The sequence below is a fragment of the Pelmatolapia mariae genome, linkage group LG23, assembly GCF_036321145.2.
Source record: "Pelmatolapia mariae isolate MD_Pm_ZW linkage group LG23, Pm_UMD_F_2, whole genome shotgun sequence".
Lineage (NCBI taxonomy): Eukaryota > Metazoa > Chordata > Actinopteri > Cichliformes > Cichlidae > Pelmatolapia > Pelmatolapia mariae.
This window is the reverse complement of record NC_086246.1, coordinates 30006268-30019871: the sequence shown is the minus strand read 5'-3', so window position 1 is coordinate 30019871 and position 13604 is coordinate 30006268. Positions and strand designations below refer to the sequence as shown.

The 13604-nt window shown below is 40.2% G+C and overlaps 1 protein-coding gene across 1 annotated transcript; it reads left to right on the top strand.

Moving 5' to 3' along the window:
* The first annotated feature begins 5170 nt into the window (after positions 1-5170).
* LOC134620387 (inhibin beta B chain-like) lies at positions 5171-11890 on the top strand. The gene is made up of 2 exons (XM_063466546.1): positions 5171-6119; positions 10891-11890. Exons 1-2 carry the CDS (start codon positions 5720-5722, stop codon positions 11664-11666), a joined length of 1176 nt encoding a protein of 391 aa, XP_063322616.1. The 5' UTR covers positions 5171-5719; the 3' UTR covers positions 11667-11890.
* Positions 11891-13604: the final 1714 nt, after the last annotated feature.

The window sequence follows — 13604 nt, the reverse complement described above, 5'->3', positions numbered from 1 at the left end:
TGTTATTTCTAGCAGAGAAACCCGGAAACAGACACAGAGTGACACCTCCTACCTTTACCGTCTTGTCCTCTACAGGATGTGACGTCACGGAATTCCCTGTCTTTATTGTTACTGAAAGAAAACAAATATTCATTCAGTAATATTTTTATAGGCCACTTTGACACTTCACTTTATTTACTACTATATATATATATAATAGGTGTTTTACTTTGATTTATTTTTACATACAAATTTTGAAGCCCTAAATGTGGAAATTACATTAAAGCTCTTCCATAAATCTGCTTTAGATCATTTTATTATTTAGTTTTTGTGTTTGTTATTACTTAAATGTCATATATCGTATTTAACTTTTTTCAGTCTTTTTTTGTGATTTACGGCCTTTGAGCTACTTTACATTTTTATCTTTATTATTTTTTTTAAATTTCATTAATTTTGTTCTACATACAGTTGACTAAAATTTGTGACCTTTGAACTTGAATAGATGGGAGACAGAAATTTAAAAAGGCAAATAAATATGATGACTGTTTTGTTCCCTTCTTAGATCACTGCAGTGATCCATACAGGAGGGGAACAAATGATGAAATTAGAATGATTTTAAAAATAGAAAAATAAATAAATAAATAAATAAAAACAATCTAGTAATCATGAAGCTGGATGACCTCACATTTTTTTCTTTTGGGACCATTGTCCATAACTCATGAAAAAAAGCTGCTTTCTTTCAGTTCCCTTCACCTCTGATGACTTTATATTTTATATTTTTCAAAAAAAAGGGAAAGAATGAATCGGTTCTTAAATATCAGTCTCCCAGCACCCCCAGACAAATTTGATGTGAAGGTCTTTACAGCAGTGTTGAGTTTGTTTCTAAACCAAAAAAGAAGAACAATGAGCAGCCCAGACAGGACTAACAATTCTGACTATTCTGTAAACTAAGAGGACTGTGGCCTGCTTTGCTTCAGGATTTTAGTTTATGCTTATGATACCATCAGACGTCTTCTGCAGAGGAAAACAGAAACACAGATTTAAAATCAGTGAACTAAAAAATGTTCAGTTTCTGAATTTCTCCTAGTGTGTGCCATGGCCCTCTGCTGGACTGTGAAGGTACTGCAATGATCAATGATCAAGTAGAAAGCTACTTTCAGCTGCTCCCTGATTCACAAGGGCCACAGTAGGTTTTATGTCGGATGCTCTTCCTGTTTCAGCCCCTTCCAGGGGATTTATGTCTCCTCCCGGCACTGAATCACTACACTATGAGGCCAAAAAATTAAAATCTTAATTCTAACAATATGTTACAAAATAAAACCAACAGGAATATAACGTTTTAAAAGTCACAACTTTAAAACTTTTATATGATTTAATGCTGCAGCATGAACTTATAGGATCAGATGCAGTTTTATAGGCTGAGCCAAATGATCACCCATCAATCTTCAGGACCAAAGCAGAATCCGGTTGGTTTAATTCTTATGAGATTCTGTAGGACAAAGTCCTTTAGAAGGGTTATTGAAACACATTTTTCTCTAAAAATTTTCTTTGTTTCTTGGATTAGCTTGGAGACCTGTCCAGGTGTGCTCCATCTTCAGATAGTAACAGCTGAGTTAGACTCCATTTGGAAAGTAAAGCTGCAGACAAACAACCAGAAAAGCAAAATGAAAACACAAAGGAAACAGCTAGATTTTCTCCTGTGTGATGATCAGAGGTTTGGCCAATGTTTGATTTTCACATGTCAAACTGGGCTTCAGCAGTCTAAAGTCTGGTAAGTTTGGCGACTTTAGAAGAACCAGAAGCACAATGAGGAGATCTTTGACTTTCAGTGGAGCAAATTTTCAATCAGTCTGTGAACAAAGCCTCATCAATTTTATGTTAACTGTTTAACTTTTGTCCCCTTTTCACTTGAATAGATCCCACTTTTTAGGTTTCTGCTGCAAAATTTCAAAATCATACATTTACTTACGTGGAAAGCATGAACATTTTCTTGGGGTGCAAAACTATAGAATTATTGAAAGATTTTATACATGATGTAGTTTCAGTGTTTGGAACAAAGATGGCGCCATTTCATTACTTTCCTCACCCATGACAAGGAGGAGCGGAGATCAGTGACTAAAGTGCCAACCTTTATTGAACTGGTGCTATATGGAGCTCCAAAGTTAAGTAAAACCTGTTTTTAACCTTTTATTTTATCATATTTATGATATATAAAATAGAATACATTTAAGAGTTCGTATTAATTAGAAATTATGATTCATGTGGTCATTACCTGTGAGGATAAAAAGGGAAAAGCAGATTGTGTCTGCTCTTCAGGTTGTTTTGCCTCGTGATAATCACCAGCTGAAAGGTCAAAGGTCACTGAGCCCAGCCTCTCTGTCTATCTCGCTGGTGCTGGCTGTAAAGGGGTGTGACGAGCTCATTTGGTTCTCAGTTTTACTAACAAATGTTGTTGTCCGGACTTCCTGCCGTGTCATTAGGACGAGCTGTTGCGGATCATGTTCCATTTGACTACAAAGAGCGAGGCTCTCAGATTATTTGAATGTTCTTTTAGGGCTTATCGAAATGAGCTTGGCTGAAAATGTAACGCTGTGGTTTGAGCTCCCATGGTGCTTCAGGGCGTTTACGTCAAAGTTTATCCACTTGCAATAACCCCAGGTGTTTATTTTAATACATGTGGCAACATTTGTTTGAATTTCCAAAAGTATGTGGTCACATCTTAGTTTGAAACAATAACACATGAAGAATAAAACCAGCCTTTTTCTATACAGCTGAGAGGAAATATCAGGGTAAGTCAACATTTTTCCATCTATGTTGTTTTTTGCCTGCTGGTCACTGACTCAACTTGAAAATCAACCGTTTTGAAGAAGCTAAAGGACACAAAACAACAAAGTGTCTACAAAGTCACTTTTATGGACCATTAACATTTAATAAGTTTCTACAGGAGTAAGGCTGTAAAGAAAAGCTTTGATGTACATTAAAAGGTAATCCAGGCTTTATATTATAGCTACAACATATGGTACGACTGAAATGGTGGTATTTCCATACTTTGGGTCACATTTTTCTATCCAGTTGTAAGGTAATGTTATATAAACTGATTACCATATTACATATCTGTGTTATGTTGTCTTTCTGAAGGCTGAGCATTGATTCAAGTTCAGCTTATAACAAACTTCCTTTGGAAAAAGCCAGATTTAAGGATCTTAAAGGATATAAAACAAAATCAAAGACTACAAATTTTATGCACCAGAAAAACTTTAAAAGTTAGCATGAGAGTATTAAACACAGGCTTCTGTCACTCTTATTAAGATTACAGTTTAATCCAGACTTTATGTTTTGCTGGGTCTTGATGTTTTATGTGATTTTTCCTTGTTTTTTCTCTTCCTTGTACTCATCAGACTGCAAACACCCTCCCCAAAGTTAAAGTGTTTTCCCTGTTTTATTTATTTTAAAGTGTGCTCCTGGATGATTAAACCAAACTGTAGTCGTGTTTTAGCGGAATCTTCTGTGATGTGACGTCTTAAAAGTCCACGTGAGCTGAAGCACTACAGGACTACAGGATACATAGACAAATAAACAAAAGCATTACAAGTGGTATTAGAAGAGAGAAAAGGGTAACACCGAAGTCCACTGAATGTTCTTACTGTCCAAACAACAAGTATTTTATATGTAAACAAAGGTACGTCAAAGTACTTGAGTACTTTGATGTACTTTCATTTTGAGTATTTCCATTTTCTGAGTCCACTACATTGCAGAATAAATATTGCAGCTTTTACTCAATCAGTCATACTGCACATCGAAACTCTACATGAGCATGCAAAAAAAGTTGTGTTTTATCTATAAATTTAGCAGTGGAATGTTTTCAGAACTGAAATAATATGACTACATGCAGTAAATAACATTTGATTACAATTAAAGTACTCACAGATGCTATTGTTCCTGCACCAGAACATAAAGAGGTGGTAATCAATAACGAGAAAATTCTCCAAGTAAATAGATCCTTTTTAAGAAATCCAGCTAAATAATCAATTTGAACATTTGTGTTTAAAGTAGTAAATAAATGAGCTGAACTCAAGCAGATCAAATACAATTTGTGATGATCACTGAAAATAAATCACTCAAAAAGAGAGAAAGTGACACATGGCGACTGAAAAGAAGTACAACTTTCATAAAAGAAAATAAAAGTTTTGACTATTTAATCCAAATAATTACTTATTTACTAATATAGTCCCTTCTTTAATTAAATTAGGGCATTTAACTTAATTCATTTTGATCTCCAGTTGCTGAAGTTCACTTTCTTATTAATTTATATGTACTTTCTATCTGCATACACAGTTTTAAATACTTGAGAAATTGCAAAGACCACCAATGTGCAACTTTATAACCTTAATTTATTTCAGGTATATTGTGTTTGGACTTTTAGAAGTGTGGCTGTGTAAAGATTTAGATATAATAAGGACACCAAGCCTCCTGCAGTCCCATTCAGTGTAATAAAAACATGTTCCTGTAAATGTGCGGTGTATGGGTCACTGAAGCAGCCCTCACTGTGCTGTATGGGCCACGTGAAGGTGACAAAATACAGATTTTTTTAACACATAATGTAAATATTAAAAATGTTCTAAAAATAGAATAGAAATAATCGATGTTTATAAACATAAAACTGAGTGTAGCTGAGATTTTTTTTTGCTCTACTGTAACTTGATGTGATCTCCTCATTAAGCAAATTTACTGTAACTCACCTTTTGTAAGGTGCAATAAGTTTATTATACATCATTTACATTTTTGTTACATTTACATCAAATAAAGTGAGCAGCATAAATTTCAGCTGCTTTTTTTTTTTTCTAGTTTTTGGCATGTGTAGAGCACATTTCTTCAGAATTCTGCACAATTCAGCCCTTCCCACGGCTGTTTCAGGTAATCAGATTACCTCAGCAACAGAGGAGTCCTGTGGTTTTCTGTGGGCGGAGGAGGGTAGAGGGGTGGTGTAAACCTGTACAGCTCGGGTTTTTAGAGTCTGCCTCCCTTTAGGGCTAATTTCCCCACAGGGAGTTTTTCAGCAGTGAGCACCCCTGGCGCTTCTCTGACTCCTCACTAGCCCCGCCCACACGATCCCCCATCCCAACCCCCTCTCCTGTATATAAGAAGTTTTGGGTGACTGCAAGCTCACACGGCAGAATGGAAACGCTGCTCGGTGCGCTCACTGGCACGCCTCCCTCTCATCTTCCTCCTCTTCCTTTTAATCTTCTTAATTGCGCGTCGGCACTCCGGCAGCAGAAGCACAGCGGGGGTCACGAGCAGGGCTGCATGTAGACAGTGAGGATGATGATGATGGTGATGCTCACGGACTGAACTTTGAAGATGCTCGTGGAGGACTCTGCGCGTCTTCTCCGCTCTCTGTGGAATACGTGGAACCTCCAGCGGGGCTGATTGCTGATTACCGTCATGCTTTTCGAGTGAAGCTCCAAAAAAACAAACAAATAAACAAAAAAACTGCCCCAAACAAACGGATTACCGAGAACTGAGCTCCGCACTGCTGACAGGCTGCTGGTAGCGATGTGATAGAAAGGTCTCCTGCGCACACACCTCCCAGTGATCAGAGCCGTGCGGGCTGCCGTTACGCGCGGAGGCTGCTCTGCGCTTAAGGAGCGCGTTTCAGTCTTCCTGTTTGAACTTTATGATCTGAACTGTGACAAAAAAAAAAGAGGGAGAAAAGTTTTTTCTGCTCCTCCTCAGACAGAAAATGAGTAGCTGTCTCCTCAGACTGGCACTCCTCGTGGCTTGCGTCCTCTCCATCCGCTGCACCGCTGCGCCCGGGACCGAGGCGGAGGCGCGCACGGCGTCCCGGGACACCTGCGCGTCCTGCGGCGGCGGCGCTCTGCCGGAGGAGCCGGAGTCCGGGCGGCTCGACGGGGACTTCTTAGAGGCGGTGAAGAGGCACATCTTAAGTAGGCTGCAGATGCGGGAGAGGCCCAACATCACGCACCCGGTCCCCAAGGCGGCCATGGTGACAGCCCTGCGGAAGCTGCACGCCGGGAAGCTGCGAGAGGACGGGAGGGTGGAGATCCCCAACCTGGACGGGCATCCGATGAGCAACGAGGTGCTGGAGGAGAGCTCGGAGATCATCAGCTTCGCGGAGAAAGGTGAGGAGTCACTCACACCTCACTGTTCTCATCATAAAGTCGTTTTTTGTTTGTTTTTTTTTTTTTTTAATTTTATTGAAACTAATTAAAACCAATTAGATCACCTGTTTTATTTAGGTATGAAAAAAGAGAACACATTGATTTTTCTCTCCGAGGTGGATCTGTGCTTTTGTTTCTATGCAGAAAATAAGTTCAAGGTGAAAGTCTTTTTTTTTAAAGATAACCCTAAAACTAAAATATTTCCCTATAAAAACTAACTCTTTATGGACTTTTTAAAAGTATGCAGGTGTGAAAATAGCAGAAAATCTATCAACAAAAAGCACCAAGTTTTAAAAACCTTTAAAAAATAGATTTTGATGAATCTTTATGGCTGCAGGTTTGTATAAAGGAGGCAGGACACTTGTTCTCCTAAAATTCAGGATGTGAGCTGATATTTGATGTATGCAGAGAGGATCAGGAGACACACACACACACACACTGAACTTCCTCCAACTCTGCTGCTCTGTGTGTGTGTTTAAAGTGTGCGTGTGTCTTTATATACTGACTGAGTGAGAAACAACCCAGAGAACATGCTGATGTTGAACAGATGTTGGTGCTAGGACCTGAAAACCCCGCCAAAATAAAAGCAGAGGGGCCAGCTGTAGCTGTAGCTGCTACCTGAAGTTGTTCTGTGAATCGGGAAGCTTGATTTCTTTCTAGAATCAACCCCTGGGGATAGTTTGGGACTGTTTTTGACCCCAGTTAAGCTGTCATCACATGTTGGCTGTTTCCACTGTAGACAGTCTCAAAGTAAACCAAAAGAAATGCTGGTTTTGCCAGATCTAAAAGCTCATTTCATGCATTTTCTGCACACTTTAAGTAAAGTTTTGTGATTCTTTAGGCAGATAAATTACAAATCAGGCACATTTTGAATGGAGATTGGTGGCTGTTGCGTTCATGTGAGTGACAGAAAGTGGGGACAATCCAAATCTGAGTGCTGTGTTCACTTCCCTGTAAAAAATAAACCAAGTGTAAACTCTGCTCGGTGTCGGCGGAGGTTTCACTCCCCGCTGAGAGGCTTTTATGCTCTCAGATGTTTCTCTCTGTGGCCGCTGTGTTGCAGACCTTCCACCTCGGCATCACCCACTTGCCAGTTGGCTGGCGTTGAGCGGCGCTGAGCGGCTGCCAGTGGGGACATGGCACGGCGTCAAGGCCCACAGGAACAGTTTTGCTTTATTTGAAAGGAGCAGGGCTGAAAATGATCAACGACACCACCTGCTTCGCCCACGTGTGTCTCTCAGCGCGCTCGCCGTCGCTTCTCCAAAACATCTGCTTTCTACATCAACAAATCACCACTCAGAGTGTATCTGTGTTTGTGTGCATGTGTCTGTGTGTGTGTGTGTGTGTGTGTGTGTGTGTGTATTGATTATATCATGTGTTTGAGTGTCATTTATCCCTGCCTGTTTTGGAGGATTTGAGCTTTTGTCCAGCTTTTCTGTGAGTGCCTGCATGCACATGTGTCTGCATCCAGGATACTGTGTGTTTATATGTGTGTGTGTGTGTGTGACACAGCAGGCCTGTGTTGAATCAGTCTTCTCAGTATAAGGTCAGAGCTTTTGTGCTGGTTGTCGTGCAGCCTGAATGCAGATTGACGGGCTGAATCCTGCAGCCTGGCACCCCATTAAAAATCATTCCGTGTGTGTGTATGTGTGTGTGTGTGTGATCTAACTGCAGCCTCTAAAAACACAGGGACCCGAGAGCATGGTGTTGGTTTGTTAGCTGCTGCGTCACAGTGACACACAGTTTGGGTTCTGACTTTCAGGCTAACTTTCTGTGAGTGTGAGCTCCGTTAGTGGCGATGCCTTCACTTGCTGCTGTATTTATGAGCTCACTGCTGACATTTGGGTCACTCTCAGAAACAAGGGGTCCTGTAAAAATCAGTAGCTGCCCCTGCAGGTGCACCAATGTACCTTTTAAGCTTGACGGTTGGATCTCGGGGCAACTTTGTAGTACAGATTTGCACCTCTTTATATCCACCAGGTCACTGGGGTAAAGGTTAACATTCACCCAAATAAAAAAGCTTTTAACAGAAAAACACCAAAAGACTTTGTTTGAAGTTTAACATCTTCTACTTAATGAAAGTTTTAAAGTTTTTCTTCTGCATGTGTATAAAATAAAAAACAAACTCAGCCCCTACTCTTGCAACCTAGTCACTGTTAACCTCTTAACATCCAACTTGAGGAGGGGTGGGCGACTCTAGAAGGTCATATTGACTTAGAAAAAGCAAAAGACCAAATAGTTGGATCATCTGGATCATTTAGTATTTTTATATAATAAATCACAAAGGGTCATTCATTGATTTAAAAAAAGGAGAAGTAACTGAGTTTTAACAGACCTCTGTTGTTTGACCACTTTGACGGCAAGAATATGATTTACTTATCTTCCTCTTTTCATTTTGGCGCCACTGATCTCATAACCACAAGCGGGTCAGCATTTCTTGTAGCCGCAGATTTCAAATGAAAGACCATTCAGAAAATGTCCAGTGTCAGCAAACGTTTGACAGGAAAACAGCAGATAAGTGAATTCAAATTAAAGTGGTTACATGCCGTCACGTCGGCTTATTTTAGCTTGAACTGAAGTTTTAGTTACTGCATTAGAAATTCTTTTTGCAAATTTGCACAGTTGGGCCACTGCCACATCACAGCGTGGTTTATTCATCTGTCTCTTAATCCTGACTAAACATTTGTGGCTCTGACCACGGAGAAAGTAAGATAAATAAATGATAAATATTTGCCAGATGTAACACCGAGCCAGTTGCTGTCTTTCTTTTCCAGCGCATGATGAGCAGTTTATTAAAATAAGTCTGTTTGGACACTTTCAAAGCATTTACCATCAAGCCGAGCTTGGTATTGATACCAGAGTCCTTTAATCTCTGGGTTTATCTTGTCCAGAAGAATCCACGACTTCCTTGGTCCCATCAAAGACAACGCAGCTGGCTCATCTAACAATGCTTGTAGATCTCATCCCAAACCAACGCCAGCCCGTTCAGACCCCTCCTGCCACTGAGTGCTTGTTTATATCTGCATCACAGGCATTTTAGCTGTCGCTTTGATCTCTACAGTTTAGAATAAGTGAGCAAGCCGAGGGTTTTAGCGTCTTGATAGAATATGTGGTGACAGACGAACATAAACCACCTGTGAAATCTGCGTCTGGAGCTCAACTTAACCTTTGTTATCCTTTTGCAGAAACTTTACTTTATCATCCTTGATTTTTATGGTGATAGCAGCGATCTAATCTGCGGGCAGTGTTTGATGTAACAGCCATGTTGCTGACTCAGAGATGTCCTTGTCTCAAGATGGATGAGGCGAAGCTTGTTAGGTTAGAACGTCTTTCACACTGTTTCAGATTTATGTTTTGTGTACTCACAAGCCTTGTATCCAGTTCAGGGAAGCTTTCATGGTATTTGGTTGGTCTTCTATTTTTTTCTGGTTAAAGCTCTCGAGGTTCATTCACTGAAGTGCTGTCAGTCTCAATTCATCCTGGTCAGCTGCACTCAGAGTTCAGGAGGTTCAGACCTGATTAATGGCACTAAGCTTCTTCACCTGACATCCGTCAATCAGCTTCTCATTGGGGCACTTAAAATAAAAGCAAAGCTGCAAGTTCTAGGTTTGAAACAGCCACTGAAAGCTCCATAAGCATCTCAAGATAAATGACCCCAAAATGTAAAACAGAGTAGATTGATTAGACCGTTTCTTCTAGTCGTTAGAGTGTGGAGTACTGTTTCACTCCACCATCAATTACTCAAGAGTACTTAAAGGATATTTACACGTCTCTGCTCCAGATCAAAACTTTATCCTTCGTTAATGGGCAAACTTGCTTGCAGAATAAATCCCACAAGAGAAATAAATGAGATGGATTGCAATCCATACAAAGCAGCCCAGACCAAACAATCTTGGCATTTTGTTGTAGTTTAAGTACTTGGAATACTTCTAAGGCCAACATGGTGGTATTAATCTGTCTAGAGGTATCATTGGGTTTGAGGGGATTTGAGGATTTGTATTTTTCAGTCGCAGTTCTTCAAAAGAGCTAATAGTCCTTAAACCTGTGTCCATGTGCAGTGTCTGCACAGTCTCTGAGAAAAAGCTAATGCCATGGAGATAGTCTTTCTTGTGTTTCCTGAGGCTTCATAGACCTGTGTTGCTCTCTCAGGCCTCATTGTAAGGACAGTCAGGCTTCATATGATTTTATTTTCTAAATTAGTAACATATGATTTTATTTTCAGCCTTTGCTTTTGTGAGGTGCTTTTTTAGGTGCCAAACTAACTTATCCCTCTCCTTTCTATATCTAGATCTTTCCAGTCACATCCGGAATTATCTGTGCTACTTACCCTAACTCTTTTCCCCTTGGATAATACTTGTTATCCAGGGGAAACACTTGTTTCTCTTTTCTGAAATGAGCAGCTTCTGTCATCTTCAGGACTGCTTCAGAAGTTTATCAGAAGTTATCTGTCTATACAGCTTATTAGGGCTAATCTTGGAAAAACCCAGAACCTATTCTCATGCTTCTTTATTGATATATACTGAAGTGTCAAAACTGATCATTAAGGGTACAAGGGAGGTCATCAGATGTTGCCTTTATGGGGAGAAAGAGTTATATCTTAATATAAACATTTACCCATGAGCTGGTTGTCACTGCCCTTTACTTTCAATCGTCAGTGGTCTTTCCAGATGGCGTATTCTGAACAGCTACTTGACATCATTGTTAATACCTCTGATGTGTTTTTGCTCCTTAGATGATCTGGTGACATCCCAGTCCAGCCTGTTTTTCCTGATCTCCAGCGAGGGGAACCAGAACCTGTATGTGACGCAAGCCACCCTATGGCTCTACTTTAAGGTGCTGCCGGCACCTTTGGAGGTGCGTGCCAGGCGGAAGGTTACGGTGAAGGTGTACTACCAGGAGCCTGGCCTTGGCAGCAAATGGAACCTGGTGGAAAAACGAGTGGAGCTAAAACGCAGTGGCTGGCACACCATTATGCTGACTGATGCTGTCCGGTTGGTGTTCGAGAAAGGTGACAGGCGACAGAACCTGGATATCCGCTGTGAGGGCTGCGAGGCAGAGGGTGTCTTGCCCATTTTGCTCAATGTCAATGATGAGTCCCACCGGCCTTTCCTGGTGGTACAGGCGAGGAAGGCTGACAGCAAACACCGGATCCGGAAGCGAGGACTGGAGTGTGACGGCAGCAGCAACCTGTGCTGCCGGCAGCAATTCTACATAGACTTCCGACTCATCGGTTGGAGCGACTGGATCATTGCACCGTCAGGCTACTACGGGAACTACTGTGAGGGGAATTGTCCGGCTTACATGGCCGGTGTCCCCGGTTCAGCTTCATCCTTTCACACAGCAGTGGTGAACCAGTACCGCTTGCGGGGGATGAGTCCGGGCTCCATGAATTCCTGCTGCATCCCCACAAAGCTCAGTACCATGTCCATGCTCTACTTTGACGACGAATACAACATCGTCAAGCGCGACGTTCCAAACATGATCGTGGACGAGTGTGGCTGTGCTTGAGTATGTTTTTCCTGTTTACTTAAAGTGGAACTGAAGAACTAAACAGATTCACAATATTACAAAAAAATTAAATATTAAAATATTTATGGACGACGGAGAAAACATGTGCACGCACAACCTCATCCACACATATCTACACACCCTCATATATGCCTGCACAAAAACTTGTATATATATTTATGTTTGTTGATATATTCATAATATGTGTTTGAAGACTTAGTCTCCTGCAGACAGAAATGAAGAGTTCTCTTCCAAATCTTTAAAAATCCACTTGGAAAACAATCAATATCTGAAGGTCTTCATTAATTATCTCTAAGATAATGAGGATCTCGTTTGTTAAATTGTGCAAGACTTACTTAACCTACTAGCCTTTACAAAGCAGCATCATCTGATGTAATTTTCTGCTATCACTCAAGTTGTTAGTGTAGGCGCCACTTGAAACTCTTCATGAGTAGAACATAAACCCAACCTTGAATGTTAAAATGCTGTCTCCAGAGGAGGTAAAAGGAGCTTTACATGAGTAACAATGAAGGTTGGGGGGTGATTCTGCTATGCCTCTTTCAAGAGTACTTTGGACAAACGCTGAAAATGTCTTCACACCACTCAAGCTACACCAACATACAGCACTTCTGGCTTGGACCGTACAGCACTTCTGGCCTTAATAAAAGTTTGTTCCACAATAAGACCTGCAAATTCCAGAAACAGATTTTTGAAATGAATGGAAACATATTCTATATTCCAGTAAACTCCAGTAAACAAGGTTTTTATTACTCCAAAACCATTCAATAATTATCCAAAATAAAGGTAGAACTTTGTGAGATGTCACAACTGAAATTCAATGGAGTATCGGTTTAGAGGCCATGTTTCTGATATGCATTTCTTCACAGTTTTCCATCATCTTTAGTGCTGATCAAACATTTTGATTTGAAAATTGTTTTACCCAGTAGAATCTGTAGATAAAAAAGAAATGGGTTAGTAGCTTGTCCAATTAATGTTTATACTTAATTAGCACTTAAGTAACACTCAAAGTGTCATAAGTTTATGCAAACTTAATTTTTGACCTCTTCTAAAGACTTTGGATGAGTCAACCAAATGCCTTCCCTTTCTTTTTGGGTTTTGTACCTCTGAACTTAAAAAATACATCCTGTAGTTGAAATTTTCATCACCAGCAGAATCTGTACATCATAAACTAGCAGCTCAACCAAATTCTACCCTTCTTTTGGGGAATATGTACCGTTAAAGGTAATAAACCCCATCTTTCAGGAATCCACCTTAAATTCTCATCAAAGTATGTGTCACATTTTGCCCCAATAAAAATATTTATATCTGAGAGTAGGGCAATAGCCCATCCAGTCAATGTATAATGAGCACCCATTTACCAACTAAAGTTCCACAAATTCTATGATATAATATTTGGTTTTCCCAGAGGTTTTGGCTCAGTCAACCAAGCTTCTATGCTCCCTTCTTAAAATTTGTACTACTGAAAGTAATAAACCCATCTTTAAGGAGACTATCTTACTTTTGCACTCAGGAATGTGCCAAACTATTGCCCCCAGAGAAATCTGTAGATCAGAACGTCAGTAACTATGAGCTTTGATTTACCATCCGAAGTTTCAGAAATTCCATGTTAGTTTGTTTTGTGACCTATTCAAGATATTCCTGTTAGGGTGAAAACTTCGACCCTTTCTTCTTGGTCTTTGTATCACTGAAGTAAAAGAAAATCCTTTTAGTTGACTAACCAACCTTCTCATTAAGGTGCCAGTCAAACAAATATTCCTTTCCAGCATATAATCAACAATGAAGATGATGGGATGGATATCAGGAATGACCTCACAACCAAGATATTTCCTTCACTTTCCTGCAGCTTCTCCTTGAAATGGAAGGTTTGACCCCTTCCTTATTAAAATACATTTAATGTAACTCTTATTTCCGTCAGTG

Bases quoted from the DNA above. Each gene is read 5' to 3' on its own strand.
- LOC134620387 (XM_063466546.1), top strand. From the start codon at position 5,720: ATGAGTAGCTGTCTCCTCAGACTGGCACTCCTCGTGGCTTGCGTCCTC. The intron at 6,120-10,890 runs GTGAGGAGTCAC...TTTGCTCCTTAG, and splicing joins CATCAGCTTCGCGGAGAAAG to ATGATCTGGTGACATCCCAG.